Below are 19,529 nucleotides of genomic sequence, written 5' to 3' on the forward strand. Positions count from 1 at the left end.
GTCCCTCTGCTGGAATTCAGTTCCCAGCACATCTGATGATGGTTGTAACTGGATGAAGCACATGTATCCACTTGTGAAAGGCAGGGTATTCTTTTCCAACTGCAAACTGGCAGAACTATACCCAGTGCTGCCAGGTTTTGGATTGGAGGTGTTATTCCACTGGGGCTTTCCTCTTTCCCACCATCTGCTGAATGTTGGTTCTGGTGAACCAGGTGTTGGTTGGGTTGTAAATGCATGCATCTGAAGATACATTTTTATATGAAAGCTTATTTTCACTATCAGTTCTCATTTTGAGGCAGGTGATCATCTGCCTATGGTGGAACTGGTGTACAATTTCTGATACCACCAATTATTGGATGATGAAGTCAAACTAACACCATGGTCTATCACACCCTAGCTACTCGACATGCAACAATATATGTATTATAGGATTTCTTCATGTGCTATCACATTTTATATTCATGACACTGTTATAAAAGGGAAATAGTTATGTATACCTGCATCAGATGTGGTGCATTCTCCTGCCGAGGTATAAAGTTTTCTGTTTTGATTCCACATTTCATGGTCTCTCTTTGGCCACTTCTCAAAGGAGGTCATTTTTTTTGCTTGTCTTCTACCAGTTCACTGTGGGATTTTAGCTACTTTGTGAACAGAGGTAAGATATTGTATGGAAAGTTAACATTTTCCTAAACTGAATTCCATTTCTGATGAATACGTACTTCTGAAAACATATCCTACCCAACCTTCCCACTTCAGGTGATGTGGGATGCGGGTCTTCGAAGTGATTAACAAGTACTAATGTGTAGAGGGTGCTGGTTATGATAGAGGTTGTATCACACTCCTACTGGTGGAGAGCTGCTGCATAATCATTGACATGTAGATATTCAGAAGTGAGAGATGAAAGTCTGGTGGCAAGCATTGAAAAGTTGTGCTGATGGGGGCAGTACTAATCAAGAAAAGTTATTTTAAGATTAGTATTTTTCTGTTGAAAATATATTTTCAGTTTAGGAAAATGTTAATCTTCATTCATAGAAAAATTACAAATATACATTTTCTTGTTGTATGCCTTATATATATATTTGAAACGAATAAATCATTATTTATATTTTTAAAGTAACACGTAATGATGCAATTCCTATTCATTCTCATGATGATTCAACACCTCCATCTATCAAACAAATATCTCGTTCATTTTGAATTGGTAAAACAGATCCTCCAGAAATCAGATTAGAAGGAAGCCCTAAAGAAGAAACTGAGGAAGGCACATCAGTCACTCTCAAGTGTGTTGCAGATGCAAACCCAAAGGCAAGCATTATCTGGAAAATGTTGGGGCAGGCTAATGTCTATAGTATCAAGGAAGAACTGATATTTACATCTGTTAGAAGAAGTGATTCAGGAATTTACAGCTGCAGAGCAAAAAATGATATTGGAGAAAGCAAAGAATTAGAAATTTCACTTGATGTGAAATGTAGGTTATTTTTTGTATTGATTCTTATAACACTCATTGCTGATTCTGTCATCTTGCTGTAAATTAACAAAGTAACTTAATATATTGATTTTGTCAAAGTAATCTTGTAAAAGAACAGTATATTTTGAATATGATTATTAGTTTTTACATGAATGAAGATTTGTGTTGTTTCTTTTTCCTTCATTAGGCTTAGAAAGTCTCTAAATTTGGCTGAATCTTGCGAGATATTGGGTTGACAACTGAAAAAATTCATATTAACAAGGGTACCCAACTGATCAATTAATGTATTCTAATCATTACTGGCTTTAGTTTTCTTTCTTATACATTAACTTATGACATCATATACTTCAAGTCAATAATTTGTATTAACATACAGGTTACTCATCAGACCTGACCTACAGACCAGAAGTTATTGATAATTAACAACAGGATATTTTCTCGTTCTAGTATCTTTTTATTCATGTATGTTGAATAATTCTTTTTGTTATTGTTTCATATCTCAGGTAACAAAGTTTTTGACAAATAACAAAACTCAAATAATTAATAGCATTGGTTGTGTATTTCAGTGTTTGCGTAAACCCATCATTGGGATACAGAACACTACAGTCATTTAATTTCATTCAGAATAAATTTCAAAAATAGGAGATTTGAACTTTTTTCATATGATACTTTACTGTATATTTATATGTATGAGTTTACATGTAGGTACTTGGATGGTACTTAAAATTTTTGAGTTTGATTGTTAGATAGAATCTCAAGTGAAGTTGTGAGTATAACAAGAAACCTTTCTGTTTTTGATAGGCTTTTCTTTAAACAAATTTAGTAATTTGTTAGTTCTTAAAGATGTTTGATAAACTAATGATTTAGTGAAAGTTATGTTGCTAAAAGATATATGTACTTTCCAGTAAACCAAACTGAGTGTCCACTATCCTACTTTGTTACATATCTCTACTTTCAAGTGGAATAAATTAAGTGTCACAGATCAAACTAGCTTCTACAAAGAATAAAATACTTGTATTAAGTTTATTTGTTGACTTTTGTAAGTCAGTAAAAATAATTTGTTAATGACACTGAACACTTTCACCTGATACTGCATGTATAGCCTAACTTTTTACACATTTTAAACAGCATCAAGAAAGAATACAAGGTATAGTGCAGGCTGAAACCAATAATGTTCAGACTCAGGTTTAATTCACAATTAACATGTGTGGAAATTGGAACAAGTGCTTTTAAATTAAGTCTTTTAATGTGAGAACATTCCTTCACTAATGTATCAACATGTTTGCTCTGAAGGAGTAATCATATTTCTAATATTGACTGTTTACAATTTAATTAGACTTTATGTTGCTTTCTTTTAAGAATTTTTAGAATTATTAAAAAGAGAGGCATATTTGAAAATACAAATGAAAGTCTTTTTAAAAAAAAGTTTATTTTGGTTTGATTTATTTTGAATTTTTCACAAAGCTACATGAAGATTATCTGTCCCTAATTTATCTGTGATAAAATAGAGGGAAGGCAGCTAGTTAACATCACCTACAGTCAACACTTGATTTAGTCTATTATTAACGGACAATGGGATTGACTATAATTTTATAATGCCTCCATGGCAGAAAGAGTGAGCATAATCAATGACAGGAATTTAACCCCACAACCTGCAGATTGCAAATCAAGAGCCCTAACCATTGGGCCATGCTAGGCCTGAATATTTGAGACCTAGTGTGTTGTTATCAGCAATTTGTTTTTCTGTCTATCCTTTTTTTCTTTCTTTTTTGTAAGAGTCATTCCTGGAATTATTAAAGAATATGAAAGTTTAATTTCTGATTACTTGAGTTTTTTTTTTTTTTTTTAATATTTCAAATTGATTACCAGAACCTAAAATTAAATGATTTGATATAAACCTGTTTTTTATTTTGTAAAAATTTTAAATGGCAAAATTGTGGGATGATTAGTGTTGATAATAAATATACAGAAAACAGTTTTTAATAAGCCACACTTTATTATTATTATTGATTTAGATAAACCAGAGATTAGAAAAGTAGAACCTTCTCCACAGGTGTCACTTTCACTTTACAGTTCTGCTAAATTGATTTGTCAAGCTGTTGGAAATCCCCAACCAGAGTAAGTGTGCTAGTAGTTGTTCTATACAATAGTCCAGTCATGGTAAATGTAACTGTAGTTGTTCTGTATGATAATGCAGTCATGACAAGTGTGACAGTAGTTAGAATGGGGTTTAGACAAATGAAACTTTGGTTGTTTAAAGTATTTGTACTATTTAAAAGATTATAAGAATTTAATTAATTATGAAATGAAATTAGTAGTTAAACTTGTATGTAATTGGTGAGACAGCCGAGTGAAGAAGGAATATGTGATGTATTATCATACTTTTTAACTGCTGTTTTATAAATGCAGTTCTCCTGTGAGACTTTTCTTTATTTATATTTTAATTTGGAAAATAATAGTTTCTTTCATTTAAGGAACATAGTTAGATAAAGTTTTAATGACACTCAGATGACAATAGTATATAGTTTATATATTTATTTGTGATTTAAATGTAGTTCAATCAGGAACTCCAAGTGCCAGACTACAAGAGTATATTTTCTATCGTTTTTCACAAGCAGCTACATCTCAATAAATTAACAAATTGTCTTGAATAAGACATAGTTGAGTGAAGTATCTAAGTAGTGGTTGCTATTTCCAACTACTTGTATTATTTTCAGATATTCTTGGCTTCAAAAGGTCCCAGGAGAACAGCTAGCATGGCAAGAACGGGGCAATGATCCGTTTCTCACCATACCAAATGTTACTTACAGCTTTCAAGGTCGATACATTTGTGAAGCAAAAAATTACATCAAAGGAAAAGAATATAAAACTCAATCTGAAGAAATTAAATTAGATGTCAGTGGTAAGTATTTTTATTCTGTGGATTTTCTGGATATGCTATAATCTGAGATTTTTTAAAATTGCTCTCATATGGTCCGTATAATCTTATAACAGGTATATGTAAAAGTAAGATGTTGTTGATTTACCAGTTTAATTAATGAAACAAATAGGAAACACAAGAGTTGTTTATTTTTAGTATTTAACAAGATAAGGTTTATAATTGTAATTGAATTTCTTTCCATCTGTGAAGGATTCTAAAATTCAACATAAGACTGAAATTAAATGTAAACAAATGTTTGACATTGTCTAAACATTTCTTGTGTAAAGTATCTAAAATACTAGAAGGTTTTTGAAAGTGAATTAGTTTAATTTTAGTCATAAATGTATTTATGGTTTTCAGTAAAATTCTCCAAATCTAAACTAAATATTTTTTTAAAGGTTTTGTCAGTTACAACCAATTTAAGAACTTCAAACATAACATCTGCTACTTAAGTTTTTTGAGTAAAATCCAAAAATATGAAAATTTCAAAATGTTCTGCCAACTGGTGAGCTGCCAGGGTTACAGTCACTAACCTTTTTACGGTGGCTGGGACATTTATTTCTCACTTCACTGGGAAAGATTTTCTTGTTACATAAATGAAATATCACATAATATCTTCAGAATGTTGATTCTTTCTGAATGTGATTTTTTAAAATTCTTTTTGTTCCTTTAACTGTTTTTTTGTATATTCTTTATACTTTTATTGAAGGGTACCACGTATTTAATAATATTTTATCAGGAAATCCTCAGGTAATTACAAAAATGACTACAACCAAGGACAACGTGGTAGTTGAGAAAAATGAAGACGTTACAGTTAGTGTTGTGTTTTGCTCTGATCCTAAACCTGATAGAGTTTTCTGGGAGTGGGGTAGCCTGAAACTGGATGCTGGATCAGAACTAGGAAGATACATAGCTGAAGGATTTGTTGCTGTACGTTTTTCTTTGCAATACAGCTTACGAAAATATTGAATTTTGACATAGTAAGAGTCGCAGAGTAATATAATAATAATATATTATCCATATTACAAGCAGTAATATGGATATGTAATTATTTGAATCTCAAGATGTAGCAAATGTGTTTGAATTATTTTTAAACTATAGAAGAAAGTATTTTCATCGTGAATTGGTAAAATTACCAATAGCTTATTTTAGAACTAGAATATAAGCTGAGAACTAAATTTAACAAAGTTTGGAAATGAAATTACTCGAAAAACAGAATTGACTTCACAAAGTTCAGTTACTTACCAGAGTGTGCCCATTTTATATAAAAAAAACAACATGATACAACATCAATTCCATTGAAAAACAGAATTAATTTCTTTATAAAGTTCAGTCATTACCACAGTTTCCCTATTCTATATAAAACATGATTTAACATCAGTTCTATTAAAAAAAACAGAATTAACTTCTACATAAAACTCAGTCACTACTACAGTGTTTTCATTCTATAAAAACATGATTTAGCATTAGTTTAACACAAGAGTTTAAGCAGAACACTCACTTCAGAAATACAAAAACTACTACAAATGTAATGATATAAATTGTAATTTAACTATACACTATACATTGACTGAATTAATATTATAATAGTGATTCAGAGGACATAATTACAGGATTGTTGAATAATAAAGAATAGTGACATTACATTTTATAAAACAAAACTAATATCATAAGTATAAAAGTACAGGTGAATTTTAATTATAATAGAACAAAGAAATGTGTGTTTGTTTGCTTATAGCAAAGCCACATTAGGCTATCTGCTGAGTCTACCGAGGGGAATGGAACCCCTGATTTTAGCAATCTAAGTTTGTAGACTCACTGCTGTACTAGTGGGGGGTGAGCTAAGAAATACTTTGTAAACTTTTATTTTGTGAATAACTAATTTTCATTTTGTAACCATAATGAACTTTTGTATTCTCATAGGTGTAGTGAAAGGTTTAGAATGTTGTAGTGTACCTTATCTTTTAAGAAATTGTAGTTTTAATAAACAACTTTAAGAGTGAGTAATCCCTACTGAAAATCACCCTGTATATAATTTTTTGTTATGTATAATTTAAAATGCCCTCTACAATGCATTTTAACTTATCTGTTTAACATTAATTTACTCTTACACTTCAGTTCTTGAAACTTCATTATTTACATATTTTCCATTCAAATCACAATAAATTCTGATCTTTGTTGATAATATTTAACTTTTTTCCATTATTGAGAATATTTTATGCATTCTATCTTCATTTATGAAGTTAAAATATTGTAGTATAATTACATTTTTAAATGTTATGTAAATATTAGACATTTTTGGCAATGACCAAAGCGCCATCTGTTTTATGGCTACATAAACAACTCTCCCATTGCTATTTTTGTCTTTAGATAGAGAATAACAAACAGAAAAGCAATTTCCTGACTTGTTTGAAGGGGAATGAGCTGATGGTAAAAAATTGAAAACTTTATTAGAAACTTCTAAATGGGATGTGTATATAAAAGTAATAGTTGTAAAACTATTATCTAGTTTTAATAGTTCTGTGGAGCTGCCAAAGTGTATAGTTTAAAACTTGTTTCTAAAAATGTTTTTATTGTATAATAATATAATAATACTAGTACCAAACATCCAGGACACTTAAAGACACAAACCTTGTGACAGTATGGAAAACATTAGTCACTCATCTCCATTCCCTTCCCTCAGTTTACACTTACTACTTTATTGATTGGTCACCATAGAAGGTTAAGCATTTTAAATCCTTTCCTATCATACTGTAAATAAACTATATTTTCCTACACTTTGCATTTCATCTTTTTTAATAGATGTTATTAGAAATATGATAATAAAATAAAATTTAATATAATGTTTAATGTTTCTAGATAAACTCATTTATTGAACATATTTTAAATATTTCAAGTTTGTTGTTTGTTGATAAGAGGGTTAAGTACTTACTGATGTAGTAATTAAACAAATGTATTTAAATAAACTAGGTGAAGGATTGGGACGACTGTTACGAAGCAAGACTCCTAATTCATAATGTTGAAAGTAGTGATTCAAGGAAGTACACAATTCACATTGAAAACTTTAAAGGAGAAGAAATATATACTGTAAACCTTGTAGTGAGAGGTGAGTACAACACAGGTTACTAACATACCATGAGAAACAGAATATACTGTAAACCTTGTAGTGAGAGGTGAGTACAACACAGGTTACTAACATACCATAAGAAACAGAATATACTGTAAACCTTGTAGTGAGAGGTGAGTACTACACAGGTTACAAACATACCATAAGAAACAGAATATACTGTAAACCTTGTAGTGAGAGGTGAGTACAACACAGGTTACTAACATACCATAAGAAACAGAATATACTGTAAACCTTGTAGTGAGAGGTGAGTACTACACAGGTTACTAACATACCATGAGAAACAGAATATACTGTAAACCTTGTAGTGAGAGGTGAGTACTACACAGGTTACTAACATACCATGAGAAACAGAATATACTGTAAACCTTGTAGTGAGAGGTGAGTACTACACAGGTTACTAACATACCATAAGAAACAGAATATACTGTAAACCTTGTAGTGAGAGGTGAGTACAACACAGGTTACTAACATACCATGAGAAACAGAATATACTGTAAACCTTGTAGTGAGAGGTGAGTACTACACAGGTTACTAACATACCATGAGAAACAGAATATACTGTAAACCTTGTAGTGAGAGGTGAGTACTACACAGGTTACTAACATACCATGAGAAACAGAATATACTGTAAACCTTGTAGTGAGAGGTGAGTACTACACAGGTTACTAACATACCATGAGAAACAGAATATACTGTAAACCTTGTAGTGAGAGGTGAGTACAACACAGGTTACTAACATATCATGAGAAACAGAATATACTGTAAACCTTGTAGTGAGAGGTGAGTACTACACAGGTTACTAGCATACCATGAGAAACAGAATATACTGTAAACCTTGTAGTGAGAGGTGAGTACAACACAGGTTACTAACATATCATGAGAAACAGAATATACTGTAAACCTTCTAGTGAGAGGTGAGTACAACACAGGTCACTAGCATGCCCTGAGAAGCAGAATACTCTGTAAAACTTAGTATGATTGTTTATTATATTGATAGACAAGTTCCATCAATTTTATAAGATACAAGAGTAAGTACTGTGGTGAAACTAATTTTTTTTAGTTATCTGCTTTAATTTTTTTTTTAGATTTTTTCATGTAACAATCCATAATTTTAACATTTCATCAGGTTAGTGCTTTTAATTTATAATTCTTACTTTCTCTAAAAACATTGTAAGTCATAATATCAAGTTTAATGAAATGAGAATTTATATAATTTACAACAGTGCAATGAATTATGTTTGTCGGAATAAATGTAAGCTCATAAACAAGTCCAAAACTACAATCTGTTGAAGAAAAGTGGAAGTCGTCCACATTGTGTGAATTACTAATTCCACTAAAAACTGGAACCTGTGAGAAAATGCTTGTAATTTATGTCTGTTTAGTAAATTTCCACAACTCTCATTTTGTTTTTTAGAACCTTTGTCTATGTCTATGGTGATTGGGATCACAGTAGGTTGTATCGTTCTTCTGGCTGCTACAGTTACCATTCTCTTATGCTTCCTCAAGAAACGTAAATCTATTTTTAAAAGTAAGTCCAACAATTCATGTGTTCACTCATAAAGAAACAAAATATTTGTATGTTAAAACTATGTTTGTGTGTATTTAGACCAATGAGATTGTTAATTATTCACGTGAAGGTACATAAGATGTATAATAAACCAATGACATTACTAACCAATTTCATAAAAGTACATAAACAATGGTTTGTGATGTGTGTATTTTTAAACCAATACAATCGCTAACTAATTATATACAGTAAGGTACCTGATAGACCATGGTAGTTACTGAGCTTCATGCTTCAGACTTATGTAATCATAAAACATGTTGTGAATTTCACTTGGGCAACAGTATGTATGGTAACTCTGAGATTTCTTAATATATCCTCAAAAACTGGAATGATTTTGTTAAACCTTAACCCTTTCACAACGGGCTCAGTTTAATATACACGAGTACGTGTACATGTTTGTACATGTTAAGTATTTATACTATAACTTTTGATATAGCATGTGTATCTTCACAAAATTTGGTAGACTTTTTTTTAGTAAAGATAAATATTTTGTACACAAAAATCTGATTTTTCAATGAAATATTTTTCTAAATATTTTGTGAAAATACCAAGTCTGTTTTGTTATTAGTCTGAGTGCAAAGTGATTTCACGTTATGATTAAAAAAACTTTTCATTATCACAAAAATCTGAAATATTATTTGAGTAATCTGTAACACCTCGTAAATACATTTCAAACATTTATTTTCAGTGAGACTTTATATTTCGTTATTTTCTGTACCCTAACTATGTTAGGTCTGTCATTTGACCAACGTTGTAACCATCATAAAAAAATAAGGAAATAAATATAAATTATGCTTTTGTTATGCTATAATGACTACATATTATAATACAAATGTTTAGTCTGAGTACCATAAGTCTCATAATGCTATATATATATATATTTTTGTTTTTTTTATTATATTGTCCTTTCAGTCATGCATAGCTAACATTACATAACTTGCATTGACAAAGTGTGCAAGCACTCATGTTAGGTATGCTGTAATATAAATCTGACCTTTAGTCTTCCCTGTCTTGGTTGTGTTTTTTGGACTAGTATTTTGTAATATACAGTCACATTTAAATTATTATACATTATATATGTATGTAGGTTATTACTATTTCAGAATTAATTACTAAACTTATTTTACATAAAATATAAAATAATAAATCCAGATCTAAAGCAAACAGTTATCTCTTTTCGCTACAACCTTTGAACTCGGTTATTACTGGACACAGGTTGCTAAGCCTTTTAAAATTTTGCATGTTGAGGATATCAAACAAAACTTTTTTAGGTTTTATATATACAGTTTAATAACCAAAAAAAATCATAAATAACTACAGTGATACAATAGAATTACATTATGATTTGTTAAGCTTAGTAACTAAGGTGTATTTATGTTTAAAAAATATGAAACTTCCAGCTGACTAAAGACACAACCGACTGTATTGAAACTTTGGTTTAAAAAATGTGGTAGGTTTTTCACAGATTAAAGTGGCTGAGAAAACCGCAAGGGGGATATTCTAAGCTGTCAATTGGATATTTACATATTATATATTGAAACAAGCATATATAAGGGACCATTTTCAAAATGGAAAGAGGTGATGGAACCACCATATTTGTTTTAGTACATGAGTCATATCTCATCAAAATAAAACGATATGAGGTTCTTATTTTATATTCTAACTTTTTAATATTGGTAATTTGGGTTCCTAATTTGTATGAAACTGTAGACTTAGTATTTTGACGTAATAAACATCTAATTTTAAACAGTTCTGCATTGAACATGTTACGTGATTCACTAAAATCTGTATTTTGACGTGTTCTTTCAATATTTACTTTAAATCAAGAAATTAACTCGTATATAATATTAAAGTTTGAATTATAATCTACAGTTTAATTCCAAACACGTACATTCATGAAATAATAGTTCAATAAAATTTTGAATTCACGTCAACAAACCTGATAACACATCACAAAAGGCCTGGCATGGCCAAGCACGTTAAGGCGTGCAACTTGTAATCTGAGGGTTGTGGGTCCGCATCCCCATCGAGCCAAACATGCTCACCCTTTCAGCCGTGGGGCATTATAATGTGACGGTCAATCCCACTACTCGTTGGTAAAAGAGTAGCCCAAGAGTTGACAGTGGGTGGTGATGACTAGCTGCCTTCCCCCTGGTCTTACACTGCTAAATTAGGGATGGCTAGCACAGATAGCCCTCGAATAGCTTTGTGCGAAATTCAAAAAACCAACAAACACATCACAAAATGGTTAGAAGTATTTAGTATACAAGAGTGATATTATTATAATAGTCCTTCTACTAAAAATGTTAGTTATTTATTGAAGATACTTGTATTCAAACTCTTAACAAATTGAATGCAAAGTGATTTTAATGTTAAGTATAAAAATACTTTCCCTCATTTTATATTTTTCACATTTAATTTCGTATCTTCTAGAACCTCTTAAGTGAATAGCAAGTGTTTTTAAGGTAAATGTTTATTTTTAATATTTTCTGCCATATCACAGCTGTAGTTGTAATTAATGTACAATGCAATGAAATAATTAAAATAGGAAATAAAAATACCTTTAAATTGTTTGTAGATCTTTACAGATGTCGTTTTATGTATATTCATAGTTTGAGGTCTTTTCCTTTTCAGGTATAACTGATGATTTTTAATGTTTTATTTTCCTTTCTTGTCCTCTACCACATATTATTAACAATTGTCTGTGGAGCTCTTGAAACATACCACAGTGCCTCTGGTAGACATGCACAACTCTTTCAAAAAATTCTCCTGTACTGCATAATAGTGGAAACTTGAGAACTGATGCAAAGTATTACGTGCATTTAAAAGAATATTTAAGCCTTTTATTTATGCATTTTACAGCATAACTAATACATAGTGAACTATATATAACAGTAAGATGTTAAGATAGTTTAACCATACCTCTAACTATAATGTATTTAGGTTAGAAATAACTAAGTGCTGGAGTCAGTCAAGCAGATAACAATACTGTGCCAGCTACAGCTACTCCTTGTTGACGGCTTCAAAATAACATCTATAAAATAAGCTCTTTCTAATGGTAATACATGCGTATGTAATATCTACATGTACGCTATAAAACTTAAATCTGTTGAAGGTGGGAGAGTTACCTGTCAGGGGTTGAAAAATATTGTTTCAACTGCATTCATTCAGAGCTTTGAAATGTACAAGTCAAAAGGTTAACTTAGCATCTTGTAGTGTATATGTACATTAATATGACTGCCATTATATTACTGAAGACATATGATAAGAGAGCTGAAGTGTAACATTTTCATAGGTAATTGATCATGTGACCACACATTTAAAGTTTGAGTAGTTTTTTAAAGGTTTTTTTTAAATGAAGGTCTTCAAATGAAGATAACATAAGACTTTGAATAATAATGTACATTGTAAGGTTCACATCAATCACATAATTGATAGTAAAGGTGTTTAAGTTGTGAGTGTAACACACTGACTTATGCAGAAGATCATTTAAAGGGGCACCTGTAGCGAAAGGATTAAACAAATGACAAAATCATGTATTACATTCTTTGTATTTAGAAATAAAGTTACATTATTATTATGTACATTATTCTATTGATTTAACAATTATGCCTGATTAATAATAATATCTCAACACCAATAATCTAGTTTATTAAATAATACACTTATACCACTGGTAACATTTTATGTGTAGTAAATTATTTTAAAAAGTGTTTTAGGTTTTGAGGCTTCAAACTTTTATCTCACATGAAAGCCAATTGTTCAAAATACTGAATTTGTCTCAAGTGTAAGTAGCTGGCTGACTAGTGTAAAAACAAAACATATTAGGAACAGATCTTATTTTGAAAATATTTTTGCTTGAAATATTCTTCTGTTACTTTGAATTGTTGAAAACTTTGAACAATTACTTTCTTATTGTTTTTTTTTCTTTTCTTTATGTTCACAGGAAAAGACGGTTTTAACTCGGATACAGAAAGGTAATTTTCTTGTCCTCAGCTTTAACATACAAAAGAAAAAACATTCTTAAATCAAAACTACTGGACTTGTCTTTTATTGATTTGTTTGAATAACAAAAACAATAACTAAAAAAAAAAATGGTATCTTTTTATATATATACTTTTTCTGACATAGCTGCCCATAATATCTCTCAGTTAGGCTCTTTGTTAAATGATGTGAAGTTTTAACACTTTATATTATCTTTATATTGTCTATAAAGTATACAGTAATGACTTATTCAAAACAAGTCTGTAAACCTATCCAACAAGGATACAGTAATGACTTATTCAAAACAAGTCTGTAAACCTATCCAACATGGATACAGTAATGACTTATTCAAAACAAGTCTGTAAACCTATCCAACAAGGATACAGTAATGACTTATTCAAAACAAATATTTCAGTGAAATGGACAGCAGGAGATCTGTTGATGTGGCACACAATGGATTAGCAGGAAATGCACCAGGAGCTATCCCGCCAGATGCACTTTATAGTGCTCCAAAGAAGCAGCCAAATAAAAAGGTCGAAAACAGAGGAGAGGGCAAACACTATGAAAACTTCAAAGTAAATAATTTCTTTTCTGATTCTGTGTTTGAGAATTACTTTTCATTTTGTGGCATATGAATTATTTTAATTGTGTAAAAAGTTTTATGTTGAGAAAATAAATTTAAAATTACCTAAAGACAAATGATGCAAAACCTTCGAATCTCAATTCCAGAAATATTTTCATACTCTTAAAAAAACAGATATGAGGCATGGCACAAAAGAAGGTTGAAATATCAGTGAATACTTGTGTAATTGTAAATATCCTTTAATTTTGTTGTGTATATTCCATGGCTATGTGTAAATTTATAATTAAATAAGTGTTCATTGCAAAGAACATTATCTTTCACAATGACACCTTTTCTAACAGATTAATATTAGTGCATTGTTTTACGTGTGATGTGAATACTATATGTAAGTTTCACTTTAAATAGTACAATATTTTATACATTGTAAGAGTAATATTACAGGTAAGTTTGATTGTAATATTAGTGTATTATTTTACACATGGTATGAGTAATGTCAGACAAGTTTGATTCATAATTATAAGAAATGAAACTTAATTAAATTTTCTTCTATTTTTTTAATATCTGTGTTTGTTTATATTTTTATTTTTATGAAGACATCATTAACGCTAACTAAAATATCTAGCAAATAATCTAGTTTATTATTTTTACTTCTGTCCAAACCTGACTTTAGGTTTAATCTTTGCATATAAATATTTCATTCATACTGCAGATGGACAAAAATGACAATCGGGATAGAGACCACTTGGTATATGCCGACCTTTCTTTCTGTGCTCCCTCTGAGAGAAACGGGCACTCGTGGAACAGAAATGGTAGATCTGTAGTGGAAAGGACAGAGTATGCAGAAATACAGTTTCCATCAAAAGTAATAGAACAAGCTGATATCTAGAGTTAGTCTAATTGTAATAAACAGAAGTGTTCCTACACACTATTATTGGTTTTTGTCCTATCATCTCGGTCAACAGTGAACATACAAGTTGCTGTGAAACGTAATTTCATTCTCAACTTTGTACGAAACAACTCATGCCATATGAAATTGTCATAGATACATTTGTTCATTTGCTACGAATGCTGAATCCATTTCTATCTCCATTCTTGCAAATCATCAAATTTTTGTATGGATCACCTACAGAAGTACGAAATGCATAATTTCTAAAGGCATCTTACTATAAAATGCTGTGATAGTTCATGTACATAAGTGGTTTAGTGGTGTCCTTTTGTCATGAAAAGTGATTTTTATTACTTTATCGTGCGTTTTGTGTACACCACTTCTACATGTGAAATATTTTTATATTCTAAATTTTTATTTTTAATATGCACCGTGTATATATATATATGTGTGTGTGTGTGAATGTTTTGTTTGTGTTTATTAAATTTCACAATTTTTCTAGTTTTGATTGAGGACTAGGATATTTCATCAAAAACAATATTCATGGGATAACAAAAAAAGTCACTTTTCTTAATAGATTTAAGAGGTACATACGAAAAAAGAAACCTAAAATCTTTTAAAAATGAATCAAAAGACACAGCTCCAAAATAAAGGTCAAAATTTTGTGATGAATCTAATAGTTTATTCTAACCATTTGAACTAAAGTAATTGATGTAAATGAACCCTCAGATAAACAACATTGTTTATTTATAAGGGGCACAGACAAAAGGAAGAGAGATAAAGAGGCAGAGAAGAGTTTGTTTTGTCTGTTGAGTGAAGCTGAGAACACGTGTTTATCACTAAACAAAGTGATGACATAAGTCACTGAAAACTATCATGGTGTTGTTGATAATGTAAGCAAGAAGATATAAACAGAACTTGCTGATATTTGGGTTAAATAGATGTTTGAATACTTATGACAAACAAGTCAAAGGTTTTTGGACTTCTATAAATGCTGCTACAGTTTGTTTCTTGTTAAATCCATGATAAATTGGACTAAGTGCTTGTTAATTTGTCTGTTTTTTGTGGATATTGTTTGTTACATCCATGATAAATTGGACTAAGTGCTTGTTAATTTGTCTGTTTTTTGTGGATATTTCTAATAATGCTATTAGATTCAAAGTATTAATTCAATCTGAATTTTTCTGAAAGCTGACCTTATGTGTTTAAAAGGCTAATTGGTTGGTTATTGGTCAGGTTGGATATATTATTTTTCTGTGGTATCACCTTGATTATTGCTAGTCTCTGTATTTAGTAACCTGATGTTGACAATGGTTTGAAGATATCTACCAGGTGTACTATTATTAAATAAAAAAGTGTATTACTGATTCCACCTTCTCCAGGGTATTTATATTTAGTTTTCTTAAAACTTATTTTATTTGTGAAACAGATATGGAACAATTCCAGAAATTACCAGAACTGTGATGTGGAAGAGTTCTGGTTGTTGGTTGTAAACTGATTAATATTCTGATAATGGTTGTCATTGAATGAAGGAAGGCTGGAGGTTATAAATATGTTTTCAAAATACTGGGAAAATAGTTCAGCTTCTTAAGTCTGTGATAGTACTGACAGTGTTGTATACAGTTTAACTGATGGAATTTTTAGGCTTATTATTAGTTATTGATTTTACTTTTCTCTAGAATTTAGATTGGTCAAGATTAGCATTTTCTAATGATTGACATAAATTTTTCAAATTATTTTTTGCGTTTATTATGGAATTTTTTGTTTCAGGCAAAACAAAGGGGAACTGATTGAAACTGTAATCACAGGTGATTCCTACAACAGTAATTGTATTTAGCTCAATATGTTGAAAGTACTTGCCCTGTAGCTTCTGACCAAGAGATTCAACTAGAAGCAATAACAAAAAAAAATATTTTCTGCCTCAGGCCATACATCACAGAAAATACCAACCTGTATTCTTACTGCAATATGTATCAAATTCAGGATTTTAGAAAATACTCAGTGAGAAACTGAATACACTGAAATATTCCAGTGTTCATGGCATAACATATTACTTCACAACCAAATAAAATATGAGATATGCCAAGTTTACCTTTGATCTTTCCACCATAGGTCCATAAATTTGAGAAGTGAGTTTCCATAATTGGACATCTATATTAATTGTTTTACTAATGAGTGTTTCTTGGATAGCTTGTATTATGACAGTAGTTAATTTAGTGGCATAGTTTAGAGTTAGTTTTCCCACAGATAAAGTCAGGATGTTTGGACATGAGGTCTCCAACTATTATTAAGTTAGGGTATTGGTTGTATATATTTTAGAGAAAATTGGCATCTATTTGGATAGAAAGGGAAGTGTGCATGACTAGAACAGTTATTAGTGGTTTGTTGGTAGGTTTAATCTACTGCTTGTACTTGGAGAATCCACGATAATGACGCTCCATGTGGTCCTTTGCAATTGGCACAACAAGTTTCTTCACATTGCTTAGGGCAGTTCATGACTGACTGAAGTTTGCTGCAATGGGTTGCTGTAGTGCATATTGCTCTGGAATTGTTGAAAGGATGGCAGGTTGAAACATTGTTGTGGTCTAATCAATGATAGTCTTTGCTTCTTCAATGATGTGATGTAAATACTACGTGGAAACTCCATTCTAAGTGAATTTGTCAGCTACTTGTACATCAAGTATTGAGCTCCTTTATGGTGGTGTGGGCAACTTGGTGCAAATTAAGATAATGCTTTTTGGTTTGGCTGCTTTGATGTTTTGGACCGTGAACCTCTTCCAGGGCATTTTTGCTTGGCGATGTCCAGCGGTGCTCCCTTGGTGAGTGTATTGTTGCTGGATGCACTTTCACCAGTGACATGTGTGGACAGCTTGGCTCCAATGAATGAAGTCATCATTCATGGCCTTAGGATTTTGATGAAACACTGTGGATGAGAACATTTAAAACAGTCTTCCCCTTGGGGAAGACAACAAATACTGGTGAAACTTGCTTGAGGGAAGAGTTTGCTTATTTTTCTAGCAATATCAGGTTGTCTGAAAGTGCCTGGAATTTCCTTTACAATTATGTCTGGTGGTGGTTCACAGTTGTGGGTTGTTCTTTCTTTTCTGGGCTAGATGTTGGCTTTGAGGGTGTGTTTGTCATCTTTGTTGAGTTTTCATTTCTTTTCTGATGAATTTGTCAAAGTCAAGTTGGATTCAGATGTAATCATATCTTGATTACTGTCTAAGAGACAGTTTTCTTGAGCTTCACAAAGCATCTTGTACCAGTTGGAAAAACAACTTATCCATTGTTATTGTAGTTCTGGTTGTAGGCATGATACTCTTAATGATTTTCTTAGAAGGAAGCTCTAACACTTGTCAGAATTGAAAAGGGCTGTTCCAACAAGTAGTCAGAAGAGCTTACAAGAGTTAAAGTTTTTTATTTTAGCTTATTAAAGAAATATGATATATAAGAATAAAATAAACCTTACATGTCTTCTTTCTGATGACAACAATCTGAAATTTATCTGGGAAGCTCCTTGAAAACATTTACCTTCTGAAAACTAACAAACACCTAACCAAAGGTTTATCTGTGTCCTCTTTTGTTATAAATAAATGATGTTTATCTTAAGTATCATTATTCTTTTTATTGATAAATAAACCTTGTATAAAGATGCATGTTAGTGTTTTGAGTGGTATTACTTGTACTCGTTTTCTTAGTCAGTTTCAAATTCAAGTAGTTAATATGTGATACATTGTTGAAAGAAATGTAAAACACATCAAACACTGAAACCTAACTGGTTAACAACCTTTATCTGAACAACAAAATGTTATACTGTTAATATTATTTTTACTGTTAAAGTAGTCATATAGAGCTTAACAGGTTTACATGAAGCTTAACAGAAAACAAATTAGTACATGACAAAATAATCACAAAAGTTTTTCTTTGCTTTTAGGCTTAACTGAATAAATAAAAACCATCTCAGACCATCTTCTACATCCTCATGTTCTTTTCAGACTTTTTTGTTAATTTTCTTAGGCTCAGACTTGGAAGTTAACTACCATTACTGAAAAAAATGATCAATTACATGAGTTGTTTGAAGCATGTGACTTAGCTACACACATCACGTGAATTCAAACACTTTGACAGTTGGGCCCCCAATTGATCTTTGGGTTTCAATACCTGGGGTAGACATATAACATAGATCCCATCGTGAAACTTTGTACTTTACAGACAAACCTTTACAACTGAGTGGAGTTGGAAAGTTAACAGGCATGTTTCAACCTCAGCCACCAAATAAATAATGTAAACATGTCTTCATTACCATAAAACTACACTAACAGAATAATCCACTTCTAAGTTCCTGCCTATCGAATAAGGTTAGAACTGTATATTTCTAGTTGTGTTGAATTACCACAGAATGATTTGTGTTGGAATTTAGCAAATAACCTTCAGTTATAAGCACAAAGTAATGAACTGGAGTTAACAAAATTTGAATCAATGTTTACTACAGACAAGAATTCAATAACATGACTAAAATATGATTTAGTAATGAATAAACCTTTCAATCCATTGAGGCACTTCTCTGTTGATAATAGTAAAATATCAGAATTTTAGGGTGTACTTACAGACATAATGACTACAAGTAAAAAAAAATAATCTCAAGTAGAGGGAATTGATTATAGATAAAATTATGTCTGATTAATTAGGCATAAACCTCCAATTTTCAGTTATTAACTAATATTGATAGTAATTCAGTTATTAATTAAATAGTTGTACCTAATCAATGATGCATTTGAATTTTACAGAATGTTTTATTGAGTCTGGATTTTGGACTGCCTGATTCAATATTCTCCATCATGAAAACTGAATTATTCTAGTTTCAAATCTGCATATGTACTTTAATTAATTACGGTAATAGGTGGTCTTTCTGAGTTTAAAAGATTATCTAAGACTTCAAGAGAGTAATAACTACTGTTTTTATGCTGTATTCTGAAGACAATAGGATGGGG

At 30.9% G+C, this 19,529-nt stretch overlaps 1 protein-coding gene and 1 pseudogene across 5 annotated transcripts in view; one reads left to right on the plus strand and one right to left on the minus strand.

Annotated features, from left to right (window-relative positions):
- LOC143240070 (kin of IRRE-like protein 1) overlaps nt 1-18,194 on the plus strand; it is a 38,710-nt gene extending 20,516 nt beyond the window's left edge. For 3 of the 4 annotated variants that reach the window (XM_076481918.1, XM_076481921.1, XM_076481919.1), the window contains exons 4-12: nt 1,211-1,468; nt 3,484-3,586; nt 4,186-4,370; nt 5,128-5,318; nt 7,359-7,494; nt 8,933-9,046; nt 13,032-13,062; nt 13,485-13,644; nt 14,362-15,039. In XM_076481918.1, the coding sequence (XP_076338033.1) occupies nt 1,211-1,468; nt 3,484-3,586; nt 4,186-4,370; nt 5,128-5,318; nt 7,359-7,494; nt 8,933-9,046; nt 13,032-13,062; nt 13,485-13,644; nt 14,362-14,538 (1,355 nt within the window). In that variant the 3' untranslated portion in view covers nt 14,539-15,039. Of the gene's footprint in view, nt 1-1,210; nt 1,469-3,483; nt 3,587-4,185; nt 4,371-5,127; nt 5,319-7,358; nt 7,495-8,932; nt 9,047-13,031; nt 13,063-13,484; nt 13,645-14,361; nt 15,040-16,308 lie in introns of those variants that run through there. The other variant, XM_076481917.1, reaches the window with a different exon arrangement.
- The window catches only part of LOC143240069 (atrial natriuretic peptide receptor 1-like), a 460,913-nt pseudogene that overhangs the window by 362,638 nt on the left and 78,746 nt on the right, over nt 1-19,529 (minus strand). The gene's annotated exons all lie outside the window — the stretch shown is intronic.

The sequence above is a fragment of the Tachypleus tridentatus genome, chromosome 13, assembly GCF_004210375.1.
Source record: "Tachypleus tridentatus isolate NWPU-2018 chromosome 13, ASM421037v1, whole genome shotgun sequence".
Classification (NCBI taxonomy): domain Eukaryota; kingdom Metazoa; phylum Arthropoda; class Merostomata; order Xiphosura; family Limulidae; genus Tachypleus; species Tachypleus tridentatus.